The sequence below is a fragment of the Pogoniulus pusillus genome, chromosome 16, assembly GCF_015220805.1.
Source record: "Pogoniulus pusillus isolate bPogPus1 chromosome 16, bPogPus1.pri, whole genome shotgun sequence".
In the NCBI taxonomy this organism is placed as follows: domain Eukaryota; kingdom Metazoa; phylum Chordata; class Aves; order Piciformes; family Lybiidae; genus Pogoniulus; species Pogoniulus pusillus.
The window spans coordinates 10,238,188-10,258,265 of record NC_087279.1 but is presented as its reverse complement, the minus strand read 5'-3'; the positions used below and the strand labels follow the sequence as shown (position 1 = coordinate 10,258,265).

Sequence of the window (20,078 nt, the reverse complement as noted above, 5' to 3'; positions counted from 1 at the left end):
AGCAGTCTCCTTAACCTTCCTAAATGTTTGAGAAGGAAGTACGAAATCCTATCCCTGTCATTTTGCAAAGAAGTTTGAAGGTCAAACCCAACACAAATTGTAGGCCAGTTGGGAAATTTAAGGAAAAAAAAAAAGTGTTATTAACAGCACAGTTGTAGGAGCTGCAGCAGGATTATGTTAGGAGGGAAGTTGCTGCTTTCATTTCGCTTGCAACCTCATGAAGCTATTTGATGCTGAAGCTTGACCTTTCCTCAGTTCTGAAGCTGTTCAGTGCCATCAGCAGTAAGGTACTCTGCAAGGACTGTGGCACTGCTCACCTTGCTTGTCATAGACAGCTGCAAATTCAGTGCTCACCAGCAGAAAACCAAAACCTGTGCTTGCAAGCTGCATGTAATAAATACCCAGCTAAGTATGAAAAGTATCTGTACCAGCAGATGGGAAAGTCCTTTCTTCTATATATATTTTTGTTCTAAAATAGGAATATATTTATGGGTGGCTTTACTTTTGGGGTTTCTTTCTTTTTTTTTTTTGATAGCTTCTAAATATCCATGCTGTGAGGACAGTGATACACAGAAGACCAGTGGTTAGAAAACAGGAAAACTGTCAGCTTTTGGGTTTAGGCAAGGGGTGTTTAATGCAACCCAACGCTTTGTGAAAGCTAAGAACTGGTATCAGTAGTGATTCAGTCCCAGAATAGTGAGGGTTAGAAGAGACCTCTTGAGGTTATCCAGTTCAACAGGCTCACCTATAGTGAGGTTATCCAGTTTTAAAGCAGGCTCACCTATAGTAAGTTGCCCAGGATCACAATATTCATGTGGGTTTGGAATCTCTTTAGAGAAGGAAACTTCACAGCCTCCCTAGGCAGCTTGCCCCAGGGCTCCAGCAACTCATAGCAAGGAAGTTTCTCCTCTTGTTCAGTGGAAACCTTTTGGGTTCAAGTTTGTGTCTGTTGCCCCCTGTTCTGCTCCCATCCTCTTGAACTCCATGCTTTAGCTCTTGCTGAGCATTGAGAAGATCCTCTTTTGGGCTGCTCTTCTCCAGACTCAACAGCCCCAGGTCTCTCAGCTGTTTCTCCTCACAGAGATTCTCCAGCCCCTTTGGCATCAATGTAGCCTCTACTGGATTCTCTCTAGTAGTTTGATGTCTCTCTTGAGCTGGGAAGCGCAGAACTGGACCCAGTACTCCAGATGTGGCCTCTCTTCATAGTTTTATCATGGTGTTCTGCAAGTCACAATTCTGTGTGGAGAATACAATTGGAAAAATTAACTGGGAGAGGCTGTTGGGTGACAGGCTGAAGACAGGATGGCCATAGTCACGGGTGAGGCCATATCTTCTGTCACTGGATGGAAGAATTCACCAGAGGGTGATGCTCTCACCCTTAGTTGGATAAAACAGTCTTTCTGCAAATGTGAGAAATAATGGAAGACTGAAAAAATGCTTCCTTAATAAAATGTACCTGTGGCATGATGCTGTCTTCAATAAAATTTAACAAGAGAATTATACCAAGAAAAGAAGATTGTAAAAGAAATAGATAAAACCCTACAGAAAGAGTAACTTGGAGCTGGTGTAACATAATGATCGGGTATTAGCAACCACATTGTTGAGAATACTCTATTCTGTCTTCCCAGCCTAATGTGCTTCTGATCAGCTTTTCTCTTCTGTAGATGAGTCAGAAGTGTTAGAAATATTGCTAGCTGTATCTAGTGAGACTACGTAAAAGAAAAAGGTTCCAGTCTTGAAGACCTGTGTGTCTGGCAGGGCTGTTCTCTGCTGCAGATAATTCCTCAAGCTTATTCCCAGCTGGAGGCTGTCTGAGTAGCATCTATGGGTAGCACCAGTGTGGTGGTAAGAGCCAATTGGTTTAAGTAATGCTTTTTTGAGTGATGGGCTCAAAATGTGCTTGAGATACAGGCTCCTTTTATTTCATTTGATGGCTATATCAGTGTTATTTCTGTACTGTACCTCTAGAGCCATAAATCATTGTCACAGATGCGGTTCAGAGTGGATGAGGTGGTTTGTGTTTTGTGTTCCACTAAAAACTGACAGCAGGGTCAGACAGTTTTACCAGAAGAGGTAAATTACATACTTTCATAGCTCAGAGAGAGAGATCACACCACATACATTTTTGTGATTAATGTCCACTTCGGGGATAAAATTAATTTTTTATGCATGTTTTGAGGCAGCTGAGTTGAAACTCTTAGCATTTTAATGTCATTGGGGGATTGTTTCAGCCTCTAGCTATGTTAAATGGGACTAATAATTTCAGCTAATCAGTGTATAACAACTTGTGAAAAATGGAAAATAGTTTAAGAGAGATGTAAAGAGAAGTTTTCCACATTAGTGGTCTGTTAGGCAAATGCTAATGATCTTTGTAGAGTTTCCACTTGAGTTTGGAGAGAGGGTCTCCTAAGGTCACCACAGAAGTTAATAGTACTGAGTCCCTCTCTGAAACAAACTGGAAAGCCTGCGTACATCTCTAGATTTCAAAGCAAAGATACAGATGTTATGAAGTGTTCACTCAGTTTGTTGAAAATTGTTTTTATATTACACTTTTGTTTAAGAAATACCACAGAAGATAACTTTGCAGCTGAAAATAGATCTAGAAATAACTTGTGAAGCTGTAGACCTTTGGGCTGTTATTTAGCAAGTCTTTTAAAGGTAGTTTTTAATCCATCTAAGACAGCAGTGGCATCAAGAAGCCTTCAGATCTCCACAAGGATAAGACTTTCTAAAAGACTGTAGCTTTCATGTTCATCAGTGGATTTTTGAGGGACACTCGCACTTACTTCATAAATCTCCTGCTGCTGGACCAAGCTCTACCTTAGTGTCATGCGAATCTGTTCCTTTAATTTTTCCTCTAAAAGATTCTTTTGTCTTTGTTACTTTTGAGGCTGATCTGTGATTAAAAATAATTCTTCTTTAAAAAAAAAATTGATAAAGGAACAAGAACTTCAGAAAGGGAAGGTAGAAGGGACCATATGTGTCCAGCTGCTGTTCCTCCTTCAGAAATTCTAGGTCTGTAAAACCAGCTTGAACTTTGGGGAGGGCTTTTGTAGTTACAAGGGAAAAAGTCCAGCAAAACTTGCTATGGTTTGATCCATAACTCACTTCTAGAGTTATCTGCATTGTCAGCTGGTTCCCTTAGCTTCTCTGTGTCTCTGACACTGTTGTGATTATTCTTCCAGTCAGTTGCACTTGAGGTGCACTTTTAAATGCACATTTAGGCACGAAGGGAGCATGTTGTTGACATCAAACCCCATTGCTTTTTCTCATTACTGTATAATCATTGTATAAGCAGTTAATGATTTGTTTATAAGAGAAAACAGTTGGTTTCTAACCAAACCATCAGGCCATTTGGTATATCCAGGAAACTTGTTAGTAATCAGGTTCTGATGTTACCCTCTGTGCTCCAAGACACTTTCATATGATGAAAATTTGTCTTTAATATATCTCACAGCCCATTAGTGCTCAAAACATTTGATGTTTTGGGAATTACTTGCCCCTGCCCCCCCACAATGAAATCACCCAGATTAGACTCATCTGGCTGGAAGTTAAGGAATGAAGCTGTATTTACAGTTTAGCACAGTTTACAAGCATATATATACACATAATATTTACATTTATATACAAGTTAAAAGTAATACAGAAACACAAAATATCTCCCAAAACAGAGTGCCAGGAGGCTCCTGACCCAAACCCCTTCCCTCCTTCCCCCTCTTTCCTTCCCTTCAGAAATAACCAGGTCAAACCATGTATATCTCATGTGATAAATCTGGAGAGATCCTAGGTGAGATGTCAAAAAAGATGACAAGGAGGTTAGAGGAAAAAGGGTTAGGCCAGATTACAGTGAAGGCAGAGGTGACCACAGAGACTGCCAGGAAGAAGGAGCAGAACTGAGAGCTGAGCAGTGTGTGAGAAGTGAGCACATTATCTATATTTTGATAGTTCGGTTTCTAAGTAGAATAATGGGTGATATAGGATACTCTTGGGTTTTTATTCTTCTCACAGCTAAAGATATAATTTCTCTCAGTAAAATATTCCAATTCACCTCAAACCAGCACTTTTTTTTAGCAGGTGTTGAGTTGTTTGTTTAGGGAGGCATTTTGGTTTTTGGTCAGAGCTGTAAATGTTGAGATGATAGTGGGGAAAAGGGTTTTTGCTGGCATAGATAAACCTAGGATACCTTTATGCTTAAAAAGTAATGTGCAGATACCTGTGTGCTCATGCATCCAGCAAAGGTGGATTTTGATGTTGTTAGTCCACACTTTTTGAAACTTTGTAATTTCATTGAGATAGAAAATCAGTACCTTAGATTTTTTTTTTTTTGTCTTTGTAACATAAAGCAGTGTTAATATTTTTATCCACCCTTAGTCACAATGGTCCAGTGCTGAACTATACTAAGGGGTTTTGGCCACTCTTTCATCCCTACTGAGTCTGTTTTATGTTGCATGCTTCTTTACTGTATGGAGAGTAAAATAAACATGGTATTTTTTGCTGACATAGCTTACTTGAATGTCAAAGAAAGGCAGAAAAGCTGGTGTTATGTCTTTGATAGCAAGTCTCTAGGTCCTGCAATGGCCAGTGCAGCAACAAAACGTGCTCCAGTTCACACAATGTGCTGTAATTAACTTGTCATGTGGATTAAATAAAATGTAAGTGTTCTTATTAGTGTTCTTTTAAGTGGAATGTAGTGATAAAAGTATGCTTTTCTTATGTTTGGAACAGGGTTCCAGATTTTGTGCGGGAGAAGCGTTTTGGGAACTGGCTGAAGGATGCACGAGACTGGGCTATATCTAGGAACCGGTACTGGGGAACACCCATCCCTTTGTGGGTCAGTGATGATTTGGAAGAGGTAAGGCAACAAAAGGGTTACAGTTGTATATGTTGTTTGCTTAGTTGGATAGGCTATTAAATCTTAAATTAAATCTGCTGCAGTCTTAAGTTCTATCTTCACATTATACTTTTTTCTGTAATAGGTGATAGCTGTATATGTACATTTGTGTGCCCACACGTGGCTTGCTTTGCCTTTGATTGACAACTGCAAACGTTTTTCCTTGGAATTTTTGTTTGCTTGGTTTATATATATTATTCTTAATCTTCCCAGGAGTCTAATGGAAATAGCAAATGCAGTAAGAGAATGGCAAGAGACAGATTTGTTACTCACTTGTTTTCAGTTTGGTTTTGAAATTCTGATGCTGAGTTACTTCAAGTCAAATGAATTGCTGAAGATGTAAAAGCAAGTCCAGCATAGCAGAAAAGTGAAAATATATATTTTTGGTGCTACAGATAGGAATGTAACAGCCTGCAAAAATGTGAATCCAGTGAAATGATGGATGTGTATAATGGGAATGCCAGAAATGATTTTTGGAAGTTGTAAGGTACCCCTCTGATGGTAGAATAAAGCTAAATGTAAAGCAAGTACTTCACAGAGTTTTAATGACTAGCATCAGAACACTAAGATTCAAATTTGTAGATAGCTCTTCCTGAGTGGGTTAATTCTACTAGTCTCAAAGGGTAAGTCTTTTTTGTGATGGAAATAAGGAATACTAATCAATGTCAGGATGTCCATGGAAGGCAAACACTGGTGGCAGCATCCCAGACCTTTGTTTTTATCTCCTTGAATTAGAAAAAGTTTTAGTTCTCATTTTAGATGTGCAAAACCTCAACTAGGAAAACATATGCCAGAAGATTATTTTATTGTCTTAATCTGCACTGTTGCTTAGATGTGCACCATAAAGCATTTTTTAATTTCCTCTTTGTGGGAAATCTTGCTGATAGGCAGGGAGATAGTGGAGGAAGAGGGAGGGAGCTACTCCTCCCAGTTACAATTTCAGTATCTCAGAACCCCTCGGGTTTTGAATTCAATCTGTACTATGAGACTGTAAATTACTGGCAAACTAAGTACTTCTGTCCCTAGTATGTTAATTTTTAACATTAATTCAGTATTTGTAAGTATAAACTGTCAGTCTTCAAGCTAAACTTGAAGTTCCTTGTTTAGTGTAACAAGTTATTTAGATAGAGAAAAAGCTTTCACTTTTGTGCTGGAGTGTTTCAAGACTTCATTCTGAAGCTGAAAAAGAGTATGTAAAGGTTACATTACTCCCACTCCTTGCCTCTAATAATACTTCATTTTCTCTCCAGTCTCCCTGTGTTGGTATTTCTGCCTGTACAATTATTTTGGGGGGGATTTTTTTTTCTAGGTTTGATGTGTTTGTTTTTAATAACAATATGACACTGAGCTTGGAAGATTGACATTTCCTTTGAAATTAGCTGCAAATATTCTTCAGTGCTTGGTGTTCTGAATAATGATAGAAATACCAACAGATCTATTATTTTTATCTGGGGAAGTTACACATTTCTGTTTACTCTGGAGCATGAGCTTCATCCTTCAGTAGTCAAGTATGGCTTCTGGACCATGGTAAATTTCAAGTTAGAAGGTTTTTTAATATCCACTCTCTCTTTACACACATGTGATATAGCTTGGAAACTGAATACCATTGAAACTGATGTGGAACTTGAGGCCACAGTGACATCTGCTCTTAGAAAGAAAGAATATTCAGTCAGAATTTCCTGATTTCAGTTTTACTTTTACTGCAGCCTAGTGCCATGTGAGATTGCAGAGCCTTCTCTTCATCTCCTGTTCTCAGAAGAACACTTTGTCGCATGCACATTAAATCTTAGAGAAATAATAACAGTTCCTTATTTAATATACAATAAGGTGAATTAATTGGTATTAAAGTGAATTTTACTACACAGCAATATCTGTCTTCCCATGGTTTTATTTTAGCCTTTATTTTAGTTTTGTTTTAGCAGGTAGAGATACATAATGGAAGCTAAATTTTGAAGCCTGTGTTTATTGCCACATTTTTGCAGACAATTGATCATTCTAAGCTTTCTAATCTCAATCATTTCCTCAGTGGAGGAACACATCTCATTTGGCTTAGATAGTAATTTTTTTTACCGTAGTGCCCATGTTGATAAAACAGACATAGGCTAATTTTGTAGAACTTGCAGACAAATATTCAGTGATGATATGGAAATTCTGTTAGTTTCTCTAATTGTCACTCACCTAAGCTCTTAACTATAGTTTTGGTGCACTTCGTCTTGCATAACAGATGTAAAACGAGAAGGCTCTGGCTGAGCTCTCTTGAAGGCTGAGGGAGCTTCTTTAGATTTGTTTCTGGTTGAGGCTGCATTAAGAGTGCCACTTGCAGCTGACTTAGGAAACCATTTATGTAATTAGTTGCTACTCAGAAGATACTTTTTAGAGATCCCAGGATGGACTTAGTTATTTCTGTGAACATTCCTTATTCTTTTGATTATAGATTCTTAACAGCTGAAAAGGCAAAAGTAATACAAGCAAACATTCGTGTTTAGTAGAGTTGTGTCACAGGCACATGGAGGTCCATGCATGCTGTTGGATGGGTTTTGTCTTCTCTTTGCATGGGTAATCCCAGATAAAATGATAATGTTTGTTTCATTAGAATTATTTAACCTTGACCTGTGGTTTCACTTAGTCTCAGTGATGCTGAAACAGAGTCAGACAGCCCCCAGTCCCAGCCTACTTGCTTTAGTCTTTGCTGCCTCCTGTTAAATATTGATGTAGATGGTTTTGTAGTTGTGGCTGAAAAAGAGAATGGAGAATGAACAAGTGACTGGTAGGGAAAGGAACCAGGCTACTAAAACAGACGTTACTGTTGAAGAAATGTATCCAAAGCAACAGCTTCAATTTGAGAGCTTAAACCAGGTTGTTCCTTGCAGAAACGAGGAGTCTTGGCCTAATAAGGAATGGTATTTGATTAGTGTCCACTTGTTGCATTGTTCTGTTGCCTTCAAATATCTAATGAACTGCCCTTGGGACAGAGTAGCTTCCTCCTTCTGACTTGGACAGAGGCAGCCTTATCCAGTATGGTCATATCTGCCTTCCTGTGGTGGTGGTTGGATTTTTCATGTGTATTTGGGGTTATTTCTTCTGTGAATATGTTCTGCTGGGGCAGTTCTGCAGATGCATCCAACATTCAGTATTTTACTGAAGTGTTCAAATGCTTTGTACACAAAGCAACAGTTAATGAGTACACTTTATCTCCCAGAGCATAATGTGAAAGTATGTTCAAATATTAAGGTTAGCAAAGATGAGGTAATGGGTGTATCTAAGGGTATTTTTCACTCATGCTGCTCTTCAACAACAGTGTGGAACTTCCACCACAGTGCTGAACTGATGTCTGTTGGCTTCTGGGGCCACACAGTGAGGAGCAGATCTGGGTTAAAATATAACTTGTTGATAAAGGTATTACTTTAACCTGGGATCAGTCCCCTGGTGTGCAGACTATTGCACTTGACTGTTGTAATCCTTGTAATGTTTCACTTCCTATAGAAAAGTAAGACAAGTAATGAAAAAATTGCATTTCAGAAGTACTGCAACAGTTAAAGATGGTGATCAGGAAAGCAGAGCAGCAGTTGAATCAGAGTAGGAAAACGAAGGCTTAAAAACCAATTCAGACTGAGTTTCTACCTTCTCTCTAATTCAGGACAGTTTTTTTGGAACTGAATGCACCAAAACTGTGTAGTTAGTCTAGTTGATTGGATAGGGCTGGGTGATAGGTTGGACTGGATGATCTTGGAGGTCTCTTCCAACCTGGTTGATTCTATGATTCTATGATTTCTATCTGTACATATGCATGTATTTAAGACTAGCTAAAGGAACTCTGATTTGCTGTATACTAACAGCAACTTGGAAAGTTATCTTGTATGAAGAATGTCTACCCTATTTTACAACTTTGTATTGGTACATCTAACTCCTTCCCTGTCAGATCTGTCAAAACATGTTTTTTTTACCATGGCAATTCTGAATTGGACTAATAATACATGGAACTGGATCTCCAGACTCCAGGCTTGTAATACAGCTTGTGGCTTGTAAATCCTGACACATGGCAGAGCCTGATGTCTAACAACAGGCTTGTTCTTCAAAGTCTGCAATTATTCTGATGTGAATTGTATGACATCACAGGACAGTGGTCTCTAATAGCATTTGCTGCTTTGTGGGATTGAAGAAGAGGACTTTGTGCAAAATTCTTGTCGTCTTTTCAACATCCTTGCTGTCTTTTCAGCTACATGAGAGGATATTGACTGTACAAGTCTCCTGTCTGGTGTTGAGAAAAAATGTTGCTACTGTGTGTGAATACTTGACTTAATTTCTGGTGTGTCACAGGTAGTCTGCATTGGTTCAATGGCAGAATTGGAGGAACTGTCTGGAGTGAAAGTCACTGATCTCCATCGAGAAAGGTCAGTCAGAGACTATGAATAAAATGGTTGAGCAGAATGTTTTTCTTTATCCAAACCCCATGCAACAGACTGAGGGAAAATGGAGAAATAGTGAGAGGACTTGTGATGAATATGTGTAAGTTTTCCTTTTTTCTGTCTTGAATGCTATTAATACCAGGCAAAAGTAATTCTTAAGTAACTTAAAAATATATAAATTGTCAGAAGAAATGCTGACCTCTTTGAGGAGTTACTAAAATGAATACAAAAACTCTTCTCCTACCTGAATTACAGGCATAATGCTAACTTTTTGAGGTAATTCTTGGTTTGGTTTATAATTTGCCTTTTTCTTTCCCACAGTATTGATCATATAACCATCCCTTCACGCTGTGGCAAGGGCTTGCTGCACCGAGTCCCTGAAGTTTTTGATTGCTGGTTTGAGAGTGGAAGCATGCCTTATGCACAGGTCCATTATCCATTTGAAAACAGAAAAGAACTTGAAGATGCTTTCCCTGCTGACTTCATTGCTGAAGGCATCGACCAGACCCGAGGATGGTAATTTTCTGCCACTTCATTGTGTGATGTTATTGCCCTGCATCTAACACTATTACATCTACATAATCCTTTAATGCAAAGTAGTGTAAAGCCTAGTGACAAAAATATTACAGAAGGACAGTATGTTAGCAAGCACTCTTCCTGGTTCTTGTGGAAAACATTGCTAGGTGATAGGGCAGATCTTTGGCCTGCTAAGTAAGTGTCTCAATCTATAAATTGTCATAGAAAAAGAGTTATCTACTAGAAACAGGGTAGGAATTCAGTCAGTTGAAATGGAAGTCAATGTTTTGAGGATTTTGAGTCTATTTATAGAGTAGCAATTTTTACTCCCTAGATTAAATCAAAATTTTGTATTTGTATGAATGAGGAAAAAGCAAATTTTGGGTTTGAGTAAAACCAAATTAAGTCAAACCATATGTTACTAGGATCTTACAGTTTATAAAAAATCCAATTTTCTACCTGTCAGCTTCATTCCTCTCTGAACAAATGCTTTTGAATCCCTGATGAAAGTTTTTCTCTCATCTTAGGTATTCTCTGGGTAGTGCTCTCATACATGCATGCATACACTTCCAATTTGCACATTTGAGAATATTTATTTTTGCAGTTGGAGGCTGGCTCTGGAAACTGACACATATTGAAGATTATTTTTTGTGTTTTCCAGATTATGTGCAAGTGGATCTCTTACATCCTGTAACTTGAGTTATTAGAGTGAAATAAACTAAATACCTCTGGAGCATAGTTGACACTTCCCTTTGCCCACTCTTCTGTTCCCCCAGCAAACCTCCTGACCTATCCAAATGAAGCACTAATTGGTGGGCTGTTGCATGTTGGTGAAGTTGAGTGTAAGGTTTTTGAATACTCTCGAAGCTGGGAGGATTGAGGAAGGAAACATTTGAGGCATGATGGTAAACAAAAAATAGGTTTTGTTTATGTAGTGAAAGGTATCTTCACTTTGCAGCCCCTTTGTTGTGATGCAAAAAAAAACCCCATTTGTGGCTTGAAAACAAATGAGGTTTGCAAGCTTGGGCTTCAGCGAGGGACCACTTAAGTCTCACTTAATGAAACATGCACTCCCTATGGCATATTAAATGTCTCAGAAGATAACTGCACCTTACCTAGTTAGTCCTATGCATGCTGTGTGTAATGTGTCCTCAAAGCAGTGCTTCACATAGGTCAGAAACAGGGCAACCTGATGCACTTTTTTAAAACAGTCCTCCTCCATATATAATGATGGTTTCCCCCCCTGCCCCTCAAAGTAGCAATTTTTTAGGTCATCTGTTAGTGCTGATCTTTGACTCTGTTCCCCACAACTATATGCCGCACAGCCTGCTAGTCATGGTGGTTTTTGGTGCTGGCATACAATTAAGTTCTCCTGAGTAGCATGAAACTCAGCAGAGAAGGGACATCCTGATCTCATTTGCAGGTTGCTATTTAATTCTTGTTGAGCCTCATGCAGTGCTGGATCCAGCAGTGAACTCTTCTTTCCTTCATTTACTTTTTCTTTACTGTTGCATATAGCAACGGTAGGCCCCCTTCAGGGACTAGAAGGCCACTGTTAGGTCTCCCTGGAGGCTTTTCTTCACACTAAACAATCCCAGCTCGCTCAGCCTGTAGGAGGGGTGTTCATGATAATTGATAATGAACCTGTATTGATCATGGGGATATTGATAATAGACTATGTTATGTTTAAATAATACCTGTTTTATCTTGAAGAAAAGTGATAGGTTTTGTTTTTCTGGGAGAAAACCTGTGTACTGTAGACACTGTGGAAATGAAGACTTCCACATGACAGTCTGCAGTAGGTTGCTTGTTGGTTTTAACATCAGCATGAGTTACTGTGAGTATTCGCTGTATCCAACTCTGTTTAATCTGATGGTGGGTGGAATATGAAAACACTTGCCTTGTTACCTGATGCTGATACCTTTCTCATAGTGCTTATGTCTCTTAACAAGCTGGTGCTTTGGTAACAGCTGGTGTTCTGTGGTCTGTATAAGAGCACTTCTCTTTGTTAAAGAAGGGAGGAATGAAGATGTGAGGTGCTGGGTGTTTTTGGTAAAAGGTAAAGCTGTTTAAGGCTACCCTTAGGAAGGGTTCTTATTCTGACTTGTTAGGCTTCTTGTTACCTTTTCCAAAGTCTTGGGAAAAATGAGGTTACTTTGAAGAGAAAACTTTCTGCTAGTATGTCAGCACTGTGTCAAATAGGCTTAAGTGAACCGCAAGCTGGTGAGTTCTGAAGTGTTAGGAGCATAGCATGTGATCTTTATTTGGAGCAGTCTATGTAAAATGTTAAGATTGGTTTTGTGTCAGGGGTTGCAGCTGACCTGGGAATGGGTAGGTGGTGAAGAACTCAGTGGGTGGAGTAAAGTGGCTTCTGTTTGACACAACAGAGGAAGGGAGGAAGTCAAGGAACGGGGAAAACTCATCTGACAAAGGTGATGAGCTAGGAGTGTGAGCTTTGTGATTACTTTCTCTATGGATGTGAGAAACATCTTGATTATATTTGTTAAGGCTAGAGAAAAAACTTTTACAGTAGTTGAATTGCAAGCCTGTCAGTTAGATTGATAGAAAAAGCTTTGGCTCTGATAGTACACAGGGAGATGCAATAAGATTTGTAGTTGTGGTCAGAATGTGGTGGCCTACATGGAATTCACAGCTGAATGTTTTCAGCGTGAGCCACAGGATTTACCTAGTTAGTCAAGAAAGGAGAAAACAGGGAGGGTAGTGTTAAGGGGGTTTCTGCTATTTGTTTTAACTGAGAGCTCTATGTATCTGTAAGGAGATAACTAGAAGCAGGCTGAGATGTGAATGGAAGATGAAACAGCAGAGAAGTCAAGGAATTTCAGAAACAAAGGTGTCTGAGGACATGACATCTTAAAAATCAAGCGCAGAGAGGCACTTCTTGGAAATATTCAGAGGGAATGAGGTAAATTATGCTTTTATTTTTCTTCTGAAGGATAATGTGAAAAAGAGTAAGAGTTAGATCGAAATTCTATGTAAAGCAGTGGATCACAGGGTCTCAAAGATGATTTTGTCATCCAGTAAGGCACCTCATCACTGGGGCTGACTAGGTTGAGCAGTGTAAGTAAGTTTATGAGGAGTTCTTCAATTTTTTTTTTCAGTGCCCACAGCATGTCTGTAAAATTTTCCTAATGCAAACAGTGTTGAAATTTCTTCTGGTTGGTTCTGGTTTGTTCTTTCTACCAGGAAATGCATTTGCTGTAATATGAGAATTTGTGACCAGTTTGCACAAAGCAGTGAGGGGTTGTCAGTGAAGTACCTTCACACTAAGCACCAAAGAAGTACTGCAGTGTTTGTGATGATTAACTGTCAGTCTTGCGAGCTTGAGGTGTCAGTCCTCGGAGTAAATGCTCAGGTATTTGTGCTGAGGGCTGTTCTTAAGGTTGATAGTGAAGATGGAGATTTTGAATGCATGTGTTTGTGTGCAGGTAGAGGTGTGACATAATGGGAGTTTGTATCCTGTAGTGGCAGATGATTTTGAGAGTTAAAAGACTGAAAGACAAGCATAGAAGTTGCAATATATGCCATCTAATAAATGTAGTAATTCAACACAGCAAACTCTATGGAGCTTAGGACCTTCAAATGTTGTAATAATGGTTTTGTCCATTTTAGGCAGGTCTTGGTTTAAAATTACTTTGGAATATACAGATATACTTTGCCCCCCCCGCCCTCAGAGTGTTTCTTCACTGACTTTTCATGCAAATGCATAGTTTTGAAGCATAACCTCCTGTGCCTTTTCCTAAATCAATTGTCTTTTTCATCATCAGCTTCTGCTTTAAGGTTGCTAAGCAGATGTCAGTGTGATACTCATTTCTAACAAGGAAAGCTGTGGCCCACCCTCCAGTTAATTTCTTAAAAGTGATTAGTGGCAGTGCAGTTATGTAAGATTATGTATACCACCTGTGATGAAGGTTCCAACTGCTGAATATGAAACCATTGCTTCTTTTGGCACCTCAGATGTAATCATGTATTGCCCAGGAGGCACCTGTGCTTGCTCCAGCACTGGTTTCTAGAGTGTCCTGGACAGTTTATAGAGTTCTTGTAAACACATCATATGGAGAGAAGGGGAACCCCCCTGTTGCCTTTTGCTGTGGAGACCAACAGCTTGCTCATATTTTCTAGTGATGGCTAAGGTTCTGTGATTGGAGTAGTCTCTGCTCACTTCTGCTTTCATGCTCCCAGCAGTAACTGTTCTGTTGTCTGCTAGGATGAAGGTATTAACACACACACAGGAAGTGCCAGTCTGATCTGCTGTGTCCATTCCTGACTGATCCTGTGTCCTGAGGTTTGCAGTGAGCAAACAGGGAGCTTCTCTGGGGCCAAACATTTATTTTCTGTTTAAAAGGAGAAAATGCTATAATTTTCTTCTCCATAACCTCCTGCTGCTTACTATTTTTTTTTCATCACTTAAAGATTAGTAGATCAAGTTGAGTGAAGAGCACACTGTGTTACAAGGAAGAAAAAAGATCTACTCATATTGAGCTCTGCTTGTGCTTCTTTGCCATATAATTGTTCCACTTACTTAAGTGTTAACTTTGCTAGACTAAAACAACATAATGAAAAATTTCCTTTCTAATGAAGGACATGCAGACTTCAGCTTGCTGTATTTAGAAAGTCATGCTTGTGTTGTCTCTTGTTTCAGGTTCTATACTTTGCTGGTGCTGTCCACTGCTCTTTTTGGAAGGCCTCCTTTTAAGAATGTAATTGTGAATGGCCTTGTTCTTGCCAGGTTGGTATGTCAGTCAGTTCTTTCCTGAGAAGACTTAGTCAAAGAATGTGTCAGTTAAGTCCCTGTGAATTTCAAATTAAATCTGAAATGGGCTTTGGAGCTGTTAAGACTTGTCAGGGAGATACAGATGTTTCAAGAGGTAAGAAGCACCTGAGAGTGTGAGTTTTATACATCCCAGCTATCTATTGCACTAGGGTCTTGGCAGCAGTATTTGCCTTTCCCAATGAGAGACAAGGAGCAACAAGTCTGAATAAGAAAGAACAGGAAATAGATGATACCAATTATGCAGAGTAAAGTGAATTAGAAATGTAGTTTCATATGTAATTTTAAACTAATTATATTTATTTGCCTTTATTTTCAAATGAAGCTTTGCCTTTAGGCTGGAGGGCATCTACTCTCAGCTTCAGTAGGAAAGACAGATTCTCTGTTTAGATTTGTAATCTGGGAGCCTCATGGGTTGTGGTTTTTTTTTTCTGTTGCTACTTGGGTTCAACAGTCATAGTGAAATGATTTGCTAATAGTTAATTATGTCTGTGCTACCTAGAATGTAACAGAACAAAAAAAAACCCAGCTGGATTTGAAGGGTTTTTTGCACTTACCCATGTATTCGAGGAGGTATGTGGATTTATGTCTATCTTTTGACATTTTCTAGTGATGGACAAAAAATGAGCAAGAGAAAGAAGAATTATCCTGATCCAATGAATATTGTAAATAGTTATGGAGCTGATGCACTAAGGTAGGTTTTCTTTCAGTAACATATCATCTGATAAATTTGTTTTCTGGTCATAGCAGACATTTTCCAGGAGGGGCTCTCTCTGTTTTTTTGACAATTAACAGTAGGAAGAAAATTAATTTTAGAAGCTTGCAGACCACTATGGCAGCCAAATAGCAGAGAGAATGGATGACTCAAAAGAACTGGCAATACTTACAGAGCCTGGAGTTTCTATACCCTTGTCTTATTTCCGTTAAGGCTGCCAGTAACCAAAGGTGATGTGCTGACTGGAGGTCTCTTGTCAAAATGTGTGTGTCCAGTTTGTACAGAATGCTTCCATTTGAGCCAGCACTGCCTGATAGTGCAGCTAATCATCTGAGTGGACCCAGTGCGAACAAAAGATTTGAGAACAACACTATTAGTTTACTGCTAAGTGGTTATTTTGGGGAAAGGTTGCTGTAGACTGTATAGAAATATACAGCACAAGCAGCAAGCAGCCACTTTGTAGAGAGAAAGTGCTGCTTTTTTGTTGATATAAGTACACAGTATGTACCTAATAGCAGTGAAACCAGAAAAGCAATCGTGGAGCAGCCTACTGTGTATATAGAAACTGTCCTGGCCAAAGAGAGATTAGATACAGTTTAGTTGTGTCTTTAAAGTTATACTAGGTGTAAACATAATTGTGTCACCTGGTACTTTGGCTAGATGCATTAAGTGCATACATGAAGCAGTACCTTCAGGTAAAGGCACTTCAGTAACTATGAGAGAACATTATTTATGCATTGCTCAGTAGCGCTGTAGTTCTTGCTATATATGAGAAGATTTTAAACCATCGCACACACTGAGGTGTGTATTACAATTCTGGTAGTAGTGATTGGGCTGAAGTAAAGGTCCATGTACTGCAAAGTTTGATTCTTGGGGAGAAATGGGTGTTGATTGTTCTAAATAATTTCAAAGAATAGGTGTGAAGTTTGTTACTGCTGCAAGCTTTAGCACTTAAAAGATGGATGGACATGAGTCAGCAGTGTGCTCAGGTGGCCAAGAAGGCCAACAGCAATCCTGACTTGTATCAGGGATAGCGTGGCAAACAGGACCAGGGCAGTGATTGTGCCCTTGTACCCAGCACTGGTGAGGCTGCACCTCAAATACTGGGTTCAGTTTTGGGCCTCTGACTAAAAGGACGTTGAGGTGCTGGAGTGTGTCCAGAGAAGGGCAGTGAAGCTGGTGAAGGAGACCTGGTGAATGAGTCTTTTAAGGAGCTGCTGAGGAAAATGGAGCTGTTTAGTTGGAGGAGAGTGAGGGAAGATGGTACTGCTCCTGAACAATGAAGTGAATGTTTGTCTCAGAACCCTAGATCAGATAGAAAGACAAGAAGTGGTCTCAAGCTGAACTAGGGAAGGTTTAGGTTGGCTATTAGGAAAAATATCTTTCTTGCAAGAGTGGTCAGACATTGGAATAGGCTGCTCAGGGTTCAAGAAACATGTGGACATGACACTTGAGGATGTGGTTTATTTGCCATGGTGGCATTGATTCAGTGGTTGGACTCAATGATCTTAGTGGTCTTATCTAACTGATGCAATTTGGCTGTTATCTTCTCATATGGAGAGCAGGGTGCCTTTCTTACATCTGATCAAGACTGGTCTTTAGAAGTGATTAAAGTGTATTAGCAGAATATTGCTGAATTGGTAGCTGGAACAATAGCAGTGAAAAAGGTTTACGTGTTGGAGACTTTTTAATCTATTTGAAAAAAAAGAAGTTTTTTTAATAAAATAGACTCAAAAAATCTCAAACACCAGAAGTCACACTTGCATTATTCATGATTTTTTTGATTTCTATAAAGCTAATTCATTTTTCTGCCTGTGTACTCATTCTTTAATGTCACTTTTATTTATCCATACACCCACACAGAGAGTAAAAAAGCATTGCAGGCTGGGTTCATTTATGGAAGGAGCTCTGCGATTCAGTTGTCGCTGCTTATTCACTGAGCCACTTGATGTGTTCTGTTTATAGAAAAAGCTACAACTGAGTTTTTCTTCCTTGGCACTGTTTCCCTGCAGAGTTACTTCAGCTTTTGCAGAACATACATATATATATATATATATAATTTTGTCAGCTACAGCCTTGAAGTATTCTGGGAGGTAGCTTGATAAACAGATGAACAGAAAATGAAGGTACAAGTGGTTTAAGTAAGTATGAAATTGAAAGAAAAGGGCAAACAGGTGACATAGCAGCACAGTAAATATAGCAACCCATCTGTAGGATTCCTGAAACTTGAATCCTGTGTGAGATCTGCAAGAATTGTCCAAAAGGGCTGTATTTCAGTTGGATAGCTGGTGAAGTTAAGTATGTCAGAAGTCATAGTATTTACAACCGTTTGCTTTCAGGTATCCTGAGGTACGTTAGAAGTGATGGGTTACCTTCCCCTCTTAATCTGTTCTTAAAATGCAGAAGAAATAATACAGTGGCCCAAACTACTGCACGATTGTTTATCATACATTGTTAGAAACACTGCCTTCGTTTGAGGAAGGCTGTTTTTATTTTCTTCTCCCTATTGAGTAATATGTTAGGTGCAACTAAACTGACTCCTTTATTGGGTGCCATATTTCTCATTTCATTGGGGTAATTCAGGAAATTGCCTTTGAGTATTTACATATTGTAAGGGCTGCTGTGTTTAAAAACACCAAACAAATAAACCAAAATAGCAAAAAACCCCCCAAACAAACAAACAAAAAAACCAAACAACCCAATCCAAACAAACAAAAAAAACCACCAACCAACCAGAAAAAATTCTCAAATGAACAAACCAACCCAAAACTCTGTAGTCTTAGTCAGCTAAGCTAATTTCTTGTACTAAATGCTGTTTTAAGGAGATGCAAAGGAGCAATTTAGCAGATCCTTCATAGTTCTGACCAGGTTACTTTTCTGCCTCTTCAGGAGGAAAACAGTGGAGGCAGCAGAAGTGGTTGTTACTTTAGATAAGTCCCAAACTGGTGAAAGGCCTGGAGCACAGTGGTGTACCCTGGGGCCAGACAGAACTTAGGTCTCATATTTGGTGCTAAATTGAGTTAGTGTTCTGAAGTAAATAAGGAGTCATAAGCATTTAATTGTGATGGAAGGTTTGATTTGAACATGTACATAAAGACTTACCAGTTTGTTCATAAATATGTATTCATAAATATGGTCCAGAGGAGGGCCACAAAAATGATAAGGAGGCTGGAACACCTCTCCTACAAGGACAGGCTGAGGGAGCTGGAGTTGTTCAGCCTGGTGAAAGCTCCAGGGAGACCTAATAGCTGCCTTCCAGCACCTGAAGGGGGCCTGCAAAAGGCTGGAGAGGGACTGTTTACAAGGCCTACAGCAATAGGATGAGGGACAGTAGTTTTAAATGAGAGAAAAGTAGATTGAGACTGAATGTTTGGAACAAGTTCATCACCATGGAGCACTGGTGAACTACTGGAACAGGTTGCCTAGGGGGGTAGTTAAGGCCCCATCCCTGGAGATTTTCAAGGTCAGGCTTGACACAAGGCTCTGAGCAGCCTGATCTAGTGGAGCATGTCCCTGCTCACTGCAGGGACGTTGCACTAGATGACCTCTGGAGGTCCCTTCCTACCCAAACTATTCTATGTACTTAAACCTTTGTAGTTCATTACCATACCTAATTGATCTATACTTCTCTAAATTTATAACTCAAATTCAGATGGCATATTTCAACTCTTTTTTTGTTTTTCAGTACAGTACTGAAAATGCCTGGTTTTGTGCTGCATTCCCACCTGTTTACTCTGGCAGCTCTATTTTTATGTATTCATTTTTATGCAAGAATCCATCTCCTGAAGAAATTATGCTCTGATATTGTTGAATGTGCTGTGTCAAACCCCATTAAGATTTTAAAGCCTCCTAAAGAAAGTGCCTGTAAAGATACACTAGTTTAGAATAGTGATTTTAAATGCAGATAAAATGTGAGAAAATGAGTTAATAAATTTCTGCTGTTAACAGTCTTCAAAAGAAAACCATACCAGGATTAGTTTGGTTTTCGTATTTGGAAAATGAAATCAAGTATATTTAAATCAAGTTTATATTCAAGTAGTTTTGATACCTGAGTAAGACCTGCTGTCTTTTCAAGTTAACTGAATAGTTTGTAGACAGAATATTTGTTTGGGGAAGAAGATGGAATAAAGTCTAAAGATGATATTTTGGGAACTGAAGCTAGTAAGGAAGCTGGGGACTCATCTGTGTCTTGGAAATGAGAAATTGCTAGATTGAGAGTGAATGACCCAAGGAAGGTCTCCCTAGACAATGTGGATTTCATGCATAGATGAACCCAGTTGGTTTATGTGGGCATGATTCTGTGGGGTGCTGCTTCTGATGTAAGCCGTCAGGATCACCTGAATGCTCTCTGTTGCCCTTCGAGAGCTGTTTCTGGAGCTGAGGTGCATTTATATTGGCAGGAGGTATATCCATTGTCCTCTTTTTGAGGCTGTGTTTCTTAAAAATGTTAAATTCTGTTCTTTTTTTGCTGGCCTTGCTTCTTGTGTGTTGCAGTGGCCTCAAAAGCTTATTGTAATTGAGGAGATGAACTGGATTGAGTGGAAAGGTACCACATCATTGTTAAGGAATTCAAAGTATTACCAAACAGTGGGTGCTGGTCTAGAGATGGACACAAATTCCATCCACTGTTTGTTTTACACTGCAATAGCATCTGAGCATGTGCTGCCACTTCAGTTAACTTCCAGAGTGAAACAGAAAATTCAAATTCTATATGCAGCATCAAAAAGAATCCTGTAGTAGGAGATAAATTGTCACATGTTT

At 39.2% G+C, this 20,078-nt stretch overlaps 1 protein-coding gene across 2 annotated transcripts in view; it reads left to right on the top strand.

The window, feature by feature from the left end:
• Nucleotides 1–20,078, top strand: part of IARS1 (isoleucyl-tRNA synthetase 1) — a 105,110-nt gene that overhangs the window by 44,805 nt on the left and 40,227 nt on the right. For both annotated transcript variants that reach the window (XM_064156378.1, XM_064156377.1), the window contains 5 exons: nt 4,726–4,852; nt 9,209–9,282; nt 9,619–9,813; nt 14,474–14,560; nt 15,213–15,296. In XM_064156378.1, the coding sequence (XP_064012448.1) occupies nt 4,726–4,852; nt 9,209–9,282; nt 9,619–9,813; nt 14,474–14,560; nt 15,213–15,296 (567 nt within the window). The remainder of the gene's footprint in view (nt 1–4,725; nt 4,853–9,208; nt 9,283–9,618; nt 9,814–14,473; nt 14,561–15,212; nt 15,297–20,078) is intronic.